We start from the raw sequence: 7,440 nt of genomic DNA, 5'->3' as shown, positions 1-7,440 counted from the left end.
CTGATAATCTTTGGCACTTTTATGCTTGGTGCTTTGCCTATATGCCTAATGGTGTTAGGTTTTATACTTGTGGTTTGGCTACTATCTGTTGGGCATTGTGGAATTGCCGCAATTGCGCGACATTTGAGAAGAAGAAGTTGGGGTCCCCTTTTGATGTGGTTTATTCTGCTTGTGGATTCCTGACATATTGGGCAGGACTCCTAACAGGGGAAGACAAACTGGCGATGGAGCGGGGGGGCGAAGATGCTGAAGAGGAACGCGTCGAACATGCTGAGGATCTGTGCGGCCCCAGAGGAGGGTTGTTGATTGATATAGCTGGTGGCTCTTAGTGGTTTGGTGGTGGCCTCCCTGCGTGGAGTGATTTCAGGCGATGACCTGTGTAGTATCTACTTGCAGTTCTCCTATAAACTTTGCAGATGGTCTGTGCGTGGTATGGGTGTTCTTGGGTTTTTGCCCTACGATAGGCTTCTCGATGACGAGTGTCTATGTGTAGGTTTTCCAAGAATGCTCTGAACTCGCACCCCTTTTTCTGGTTTCCTTTTTTTCAAACTTTAAACTTTGTATTTCCGTTATGTGAGTAATGGAAAAGGGGTTGCCCGGTTCAAAAAAAAACATCGTTTCTTTGAACCGATGATTACAGATTTAGGCTGGTCGTAATGGAAATATCATAATTAGTATTATACATACCAACTAGACAATTTTAATAAGGTAGCGTTCAATTAAATAAAAAAAGAATAAATATCATATCATGATACCGCATCATAATAAATGTTATGTTATTATTACATAACACTAACATATGATATTATGTATTAGGAAGGTGGTATTATAGATTATTATCATATGAATAATACTAATATATGATACTCTTCATTACGACCAGCCTTATAAGATGTGTTTGATAGAGTGCATAGAGAACGCAGGAGCTCAAAAGTTCCCTTTTCGACTCACTTTTGGATATTTGATAGCCTGCATGGGGCCTCTCCAGCCTGCACAAACTCAGCTCAAATACTCTCTTAGCATGCACGAAGAAAAAACATCCCAACAGCTATTCGCTGGTCAACATGAATGAGCGAATTGAGCGACAATGTGTTTCGAAAATGTTTAGAATACCAATTGTTCATATTTTCAAAATTTCTTCACATTTTCAAAAAAATGTTCATATTTTTAAAATTTGCAAAAACTATCCAATTTTTAAAAATTTAATAAAATACTTTTTTTACAGAATTTCATTTTTTTTACTTTCAAAAAATATTTGAAATTTAATTCTGAATTAAAATCAGACTTCAGATTTTGTTCAAATTTTTAGAATGATCAAACTTTCAAAATTGCGTAAATTCAAAAAAAATTAAGAATTTCAAAAAAATATTAATTTTCCATGTTTCAAAAAATTATTCACATTTTTGAAATGTTTTGTTCACATCTTTGAAAATACGTGTTGCTACAGTACTAATCGACATGTCTAAACAGATGCAAACTGCCACACAAATTCTCAGCTTAGCACACATACATCATTACCAAACAACAGCAAATGCATGTACTCAACATGTCTATACTCAGCATGTATTAAAGAAGAAGAACCATGTTAGGTTGGGAATGCTACCAAACACACACATATATGTTAGCAAGTGTCATGTAATCAGCAAGATGCATATTAAAGAAAGGAATTGATGGTTGTTTATTAAAAAGAAGGAATTGAGGACAGTCTATTAAAGGAAATAACGGATGGTTGTATATTAAAGGAAGGAATTGAGGATTGTCTATAAATAGAATAAATTAAGTATGTACTATTTCAAAATTGTGAGTATAAAAGGAAGGATTCGAGGGCGGAAGGTTTTCAAGATTGTGTTAGACTACCCACAGTGGAAGTAACATAGATAGTAACATAGATGCCACCTAAGCAAGAAACATGAGGTGGCAACTAATTAATGAGATGAAAGAAATTGAGTAACTTAGCATGTTACTCAGTCTGCTCCCAATGCTCCACTTTGAATAGGTGCTAAGCATGCCAACAAGGCAAAAAATCCTATGTGGCAATCTAATTAAGAAAAGAGAGAAGAGTTTAGTGTCCTCAGGAGGAAACGGTGCTAGTCACGGGAACCTATGCAAAATATTAAAAATGAAGGAAACTAGCCTATGCATGCAAGACTTTAGTTGCTAACCAATTAAACGAGACAACCTTAGCAACAACAAACTAAGCACCAATGCATTTGAGATTATGGTTGCTTAACATATTTAATGCTTTTAGCACCTCACTTAGCACCTTTGCATTGGAGGAAGCCTCATAGTAAAAATAACATAGCGGATATCAAGGCAAGATGGGTCTATAGGCTAATAAATAAAAGGCTCAATGTTACTACTTCCTCCGTTTCAAAATATAAGACCTTTTAGGGATTTCATTAAGAGATTATATACGGAGCAAAATGAGTGAATCTATTCTCTAAAATATGTCTATGTACATCCATATGTAGTTTATAGTGCAATTTCTAAAAGGTCTTATATTTAGAAACGGAGGGAGTACTTCTATGTTATTAACCACTATAAAGATAGTAACTTAGACTAGTAACATATGTATGTTATTATTCTATGTTACTCCTATTATGAGTAGTCTCAAAGGAAATAACTGAAGGTTATCTTGGGTATTTAGATAATAAAGAAAGGACATTTACATTTAAGGAGAGACCTAAAGGTTGTCTTGGGTATTGTAGATAATAAACAAAGGGCGTTTACATTTAAGGGGAGACGTGTGTACACTGCATTGGGTATTTACGACAGTAAAACTGAGCCTAAAGCGAGCTCTCTTAGGCCCTTGATGTTTTCGGCCGTCGGATTTGCGCTAGATTAGTTTTTGGTCGTCAGATCTTCCTCTAAGTTTTTTTTGACGCGATCTGGACTGGCTGTCCTAATAGGCCGCTGTTCTGGAAACTTTTTTGAAGGCATGTGGTTAATTGGGCTTCTAGGGCATCCCATTTAGGTAGAAAACTATCCGACGCGCGCTTTTTCTCCGTAAGAAAAAACTGTTTGCTCAAAGGATCGGTAGGGTGGGGTCTTTTGATATAGGGAGATTTTGGGATTAAAAAAATGCTTTGGTACATTATGCACGTTTGTGTGATCATGCACAACATGATCATCAAGAATGAACATGGCCAAGATGTAGACTGCTCTCAGTATGAGCTCTTGGGACATTCGGTGCGAGTGTGGCGAAGGGCTGAAAGGGTGACCCGTTTTGTTGCCTCCTATCATGCCATTAGGCGTCCAGCAGCGCATAATGAACTCAAGAATGATCTCATTGAGGAGTGGTGGGCTTGGAATGGTCGTCAAAGAGCATCATGATTTGTGCGTTTGATGTTGTATTGTTGAACTATTTGTTGTATTTCATGATACTATTTGTTTGAGTTGTAATAATAAATTAAACTATTTATTTTAAACTTAGTTGAATGATGTTTATGATTTAAATTATATGTCATGTCTTTATTTTATGAACGTGTGAAATTTATTTTATGTCCAAATTGTAACAAATGTGAGGCGCCGGTTGTTCGCGCGCGCTGCATTTCAGCGCGGCTGTGCGTCGCGCCAAATTCAATGATGGACGCGCCGCAAACCAGATTTTAACGCGTCACGTGTTGTGCGTCTGTTGAAGATGCTATTAGGAACAGAGAAAATAATTATACATCTGCCTACGAGTATTTTTTTCTATCTACACGGTTGCATTTCTGCATGCGCAGTTTCTCAATCTCTCGATCTTGTCAGCAACCTCCATCATTGTCGGCCTCTCCTCCCCGGTCAAGCTCAGGCACCGTATAACCAGCTCCGCGGCGTCGTCTATCACCTCGACCCCGAGCTCCTCCCTGACATTTCCGTCCATGATCTCCCGGTGCCGCCCCCCCTGCACAGCCGTGACGAAGGAGAATGCAAGGCTGGTGTCATCCTCCTCAGGGCCGTCCGGGCAGAACGCCTTCCTCCCAGTGAGGAGCTCCAGCAGCACCACCGCAAAGCTGTACACGTCGCTCTTGCAGGTCAGCTGGCACGTGAGCAGATACTCTGGGTCGAGGTACCCACAGGTTCCCTGGACAAGCGTCGCCACCTGTGCCTCGTCGACGGGCGCGAGCCTTGACGCGCCGAAGTCGGAGACCTTGGCGGTGAGCTCGCCGTCGAGCAGGATGTTCGCGGACTTGACGTCGCCGTGCAGGATCGGGGGCGAGGCAGACGAGTGCATGTACGCGAGCGCGTGCGCCGACTCGGCGGCGACGCGAAGGCGCTCCCCCGGCGGCATGGGCGCCTCGCTCTTGCCGTCGCCGTGGATGTAGCGGTGGAGGCTGCCGTTGGGGACGTACTCGTAGACGAGCATGGGCACCTCGACCTCGAGGCAGCATCCGAGCAGCTTCACGACGTTCCTGTGGTTGATCTGCGAGAGTATCAGCATCTCCTTGGAGAACTCCTTGAGCTGCTTCTCATCCGCCACCCTCGACCTCTTGATGGCAACGGTGGTGGAGCCGCCGACGCCGGGGAGGACGCCCCTGTAGACCACACCGTTGCCTCCTCGGCCGAGGACCCGCGCATCGTCGAAGTTGCCGGTGGCCTTCTTGATCTCCTCCTCGGAAAAGATCTTGAATGCCACGCCGGAGCTGGCCAGTGAACCCAGGTGCTGCTGCAGGAGGAGTCCACCGTTCTGCTCGAAGAACCTCTGCTTTGCTCGGAGCATCCTCCTCTTTTGAAGACTCAGGTGTGCCCAGAAGCCCGCCAGGATCACCAGGAACACGCCTATGCTTACACCTGAACAAATTGTTCATGATTACAAACGATTTTACTAGTACAATGTAGCTAGACTCTAGTCATGTATAAGGACTTCTTTCCCTGTTTCCTGAATAAAATTGACTTTATTAGTACTCCCTCCGTTCCATAATATAAGTCTTTTTAGAGATTCCACTAAAAGACTACATACGGATGTATATAGACATACTTTAGAGTGTAGATTCACTTATTTTGCTTCGTATGTGGCCCCTTGGTGAAATCGCTTAAAATACTTATATTTAGGAACGGATGGAGTATCTCTGAACTAAAATGCCTGTGAATTTCAGTCAAATTCAAGTATTTTCAAACAAAACCTAACGACTGAAGCATGTTGTTCTATTCTACCTGTGACGGCCTTCAGCGCCAATGTGAATTTGTCTTGTTGGTGGCAACCATCCTGCACGGTAGCGTTTCCACTCCACCCCTTGGGGCATGTGCAGAGGTAGCTGCCTGGCGTGTTGCTACACACACCGTAGCACGGGTACAAATCATGTCGCGCGCATTCGTCCAAGTCTTCCGTTTGAGTTATAGTATGAGAAAATTCGTCAGTTCGACAAAAAAATCAGAAGAGGATGTCAAGCCACAGATGAGCAAGAACTGATCGACGAGACAAGAATTCCGGGAACATAGTACTAGTATTGGAGTTGGAGTGGTACCGTTGCAGCCGCCGACGACATATGGGTTCCCCTCGTAGCCGCTGGTGCAGTTGCAGACGTACCCGGGGCCGTTGCTCGAGTCCAGGCACACGCTGTGCGCGCTCCGGCACGCGTAGGCGGCGGTGGCGTTCTCCCGCACGGCGGCGCAGGAGCCCCCGGCGCCTCTGATGGCCCAGTCCAGCACGACGGGCACGGCGAAGTCGCCGGTCCTGTTGAAGTGGGAGCCGGCGTACCAGAACCACCAGGCGTCCACCATGAACGCGTAGGCGCAGCCCGTGGAGTTAGCCAGGAACGTGCCTCCCTGCTGCTGCTGGCGCCGGCCGAAGCTGCGGACGTGCGGGCGGTACGAGTCCAGCCCCAGAGGGATGTTGCTCTGGCAGCAGCCGTCGCCGCCCCGGCACGACCCGGGCAGCGCGCGCGCCGACGGCCGGCACACCGACATGCACCCGGTCACGTAGTACCCTCCGTCGTCCACGAAGTAGGCCAGGTCCGGGCAGCCGATGGCCACGAACTTGCTCTTCATGGAGGAGAAGAGGAAGGCGCTGCCGTTGAGGGCCATGGGGTACTCCCGCCGGCCAAGAACGCGGCCGGAGCCGGAGGTGCGGTCGTAGCAGGCGCGGCTGGCGTTGAGCAGCACGGTGGCCTCGGCAGAGGCGAGCGAGATGGCGACGACCTCGTGGCCGTAGCCGGCCACGGTCAGCCGCGGTGGGTGGCGCGTGTCGTCGCACTCGAGCCGGAACCCACGGTCCTCGCCACGGTGGCAGCGCGCTCCGATTCCGAAGGGGTAGGGGACGGTCACGTTGCCGCACTGCCGCCGGCACCCCGGCGCTGCTGTGGGTGGAAGCAGCGGCGCTGCCAGCAATAGCAGAACTGCAAGCATTGCCATTCTTTCTGCAGTCAAAGCTAAGCGGTGGCTGCCTGGATCTGGATGGACCGCCTTTAGCGTCTGGGCAGAGCACTTGGATTGATATCGGTGATCGACGGAAGATGTCAAGAAAACAACGCAGAGCGCAGCAAATGCAAGGAGGACACGTCCTTACCAGCAGCTTCGTTGACGGGGAGTACACGGCGAGACAATCGTGTACTGTAGGTCAGATAGAACCATTATTCGCCTGGAGCTGTCTATGGTTTTTTCTTTTCGAGGGAACGGAGCTGTCTATCTGAGACATGACATAACTTCTTGAGAGCAAGTATAATAACGTACAATCAGCAGACTGTAAGGATTAAAATACTATATTTTTGCTGAGTTGGATGAGAGAGAAGGGAAGCGAGCTCTTCGTGAAGAGCCAGCTCTAGCACGTGCTCCTAAGTGCTTTGTGAGAATGAAAGGTGGGTCATATATGATAAAAATAGTATCCTTTTAAACTAACTATTGTACAAGCTAGCTATAAGAGGGGATATAAGACTGGTTATAGCCAGCAGTTGACTATACTATTAACCATGCTCTAACCTCTCTTCAACACACTGCGTGTGGAAATGGTCAATACACGTTGCGGGCCGAATAAATAAGGGGTTATGCCATCTAGATGAGAATTAACTATGTCTCGCCGACTTGTAGTTAGGGTTGACCTAGTGTTTTCTTGGGACGCCGTTGGGGTGGTGAGAGCAGCGTCCGGGCAAATAAATCTGTCTCAACTCTATTCCCACACTGGCGGCGACCTTCACGGCGGCGTCTTGGAGTTGTGGCAACGTGTGCTGCTCGGTCCTTCAGATCGCCAGCTTGGTCTTTTCGTTGTTCTTCAGATCTGGCGAGATCAGTTTCTCGGTCTGTCGCTGGCGTTCGTGGTTATTCGCGACGACGCTGACGGCCGGGGCGAGGTGGTTCTTCTGGAGCGAGGATGTCGGTCCGAAGGTGGTGGATATGCCGTTCCTCTCCAACTTTGATGGGAGGCGACAAATCTTGGTCCAAGACAACACGAGGACGTCCCCCGATCGACGCGCCACAACGACATGTGCCTTGCTGCGTGCAGCGGACCTGTTCATCGACTCACAA

At 46.9% G+C, this 7,440-nt stretch overlaps 1 protein-coding gene across 1 annotated transcript; it reads right to left on the bottom strand.

The window, feature by feature from the left end:
- Positions 1–3,623: 3,623 nt before the first annotated feature.
- On the bottom strand, positions 3,624–6,445 carry LOC123446915 (putative wall-associated receptor kinase-like 16). Its single transcript, XM_045123460.1, has 3 exons — positions 5,448–6,445; positions 5,137–5,304; positions 3,624–4,773 (listed from the first exon to the last, which is right to left on the bottom strand). The coding sequence occupies exons 1-3, from the start codon at positions 6,331–6,333 to the stop codon at positions 3,698–3,700; spliced, it is 2,130 nt and encodes a 709-aa protein (XP_044979395.1). The 5' UTR covers positions 6,334–6,445; the 3' UTR covers positions 3,624–3,697.
- Between the last annotated feature and the right edge of the window lie 995 nt (positions 6,446–7,440).

This window comes from Hordeum vulgare, chromosome 4H (assembly GCF_904849725.1).
Source record: "Hordeum vulgare subsp. vulgare chromosome 4H, MorexV3_pseudomolecules_assembly, whole genome shotgun sequence".
Classification (NCBI taxonomy): Eukaryota; Viridiplantae; Streptophyta; class Magnoliopsida; order Poales; family Poaceae; genus Hordeum; species Hordeum vulgare.
Note: the sequence above shows the minus strand (reverse complement) of the source record. Positions and strands in the feature narration are given on the sequence as shown.

What these genes read in the sequence shown, in the direction of transcription:
- LOC123446915 (XM_045123460.1), bottom strand. Translation starts at nt 6,333, where the DNA reads ATGGCAATGCTTGCAGTTCTGCTATTGCTGGCAGCGCCGCTGCTTCCA. An exon ending in TGTCGTCGGCGGCTGCAACG is followed by an intron (nt 5,305 to 5,447) that starts GTACCACTCCAA and finishes CTCAAACGGAAG; the next exon opens with ACTTGGACGAATGCGCGCGA. An exon ending in GGCGCTGAAGGCCGTCACAG is followed by an intron (nt 4,774 to 5,136) that starts GTAGAATAGAAC and finishes CAATTTGTTCAG; the next exon opens with GTGTAAGCATAGGCGTGTTC.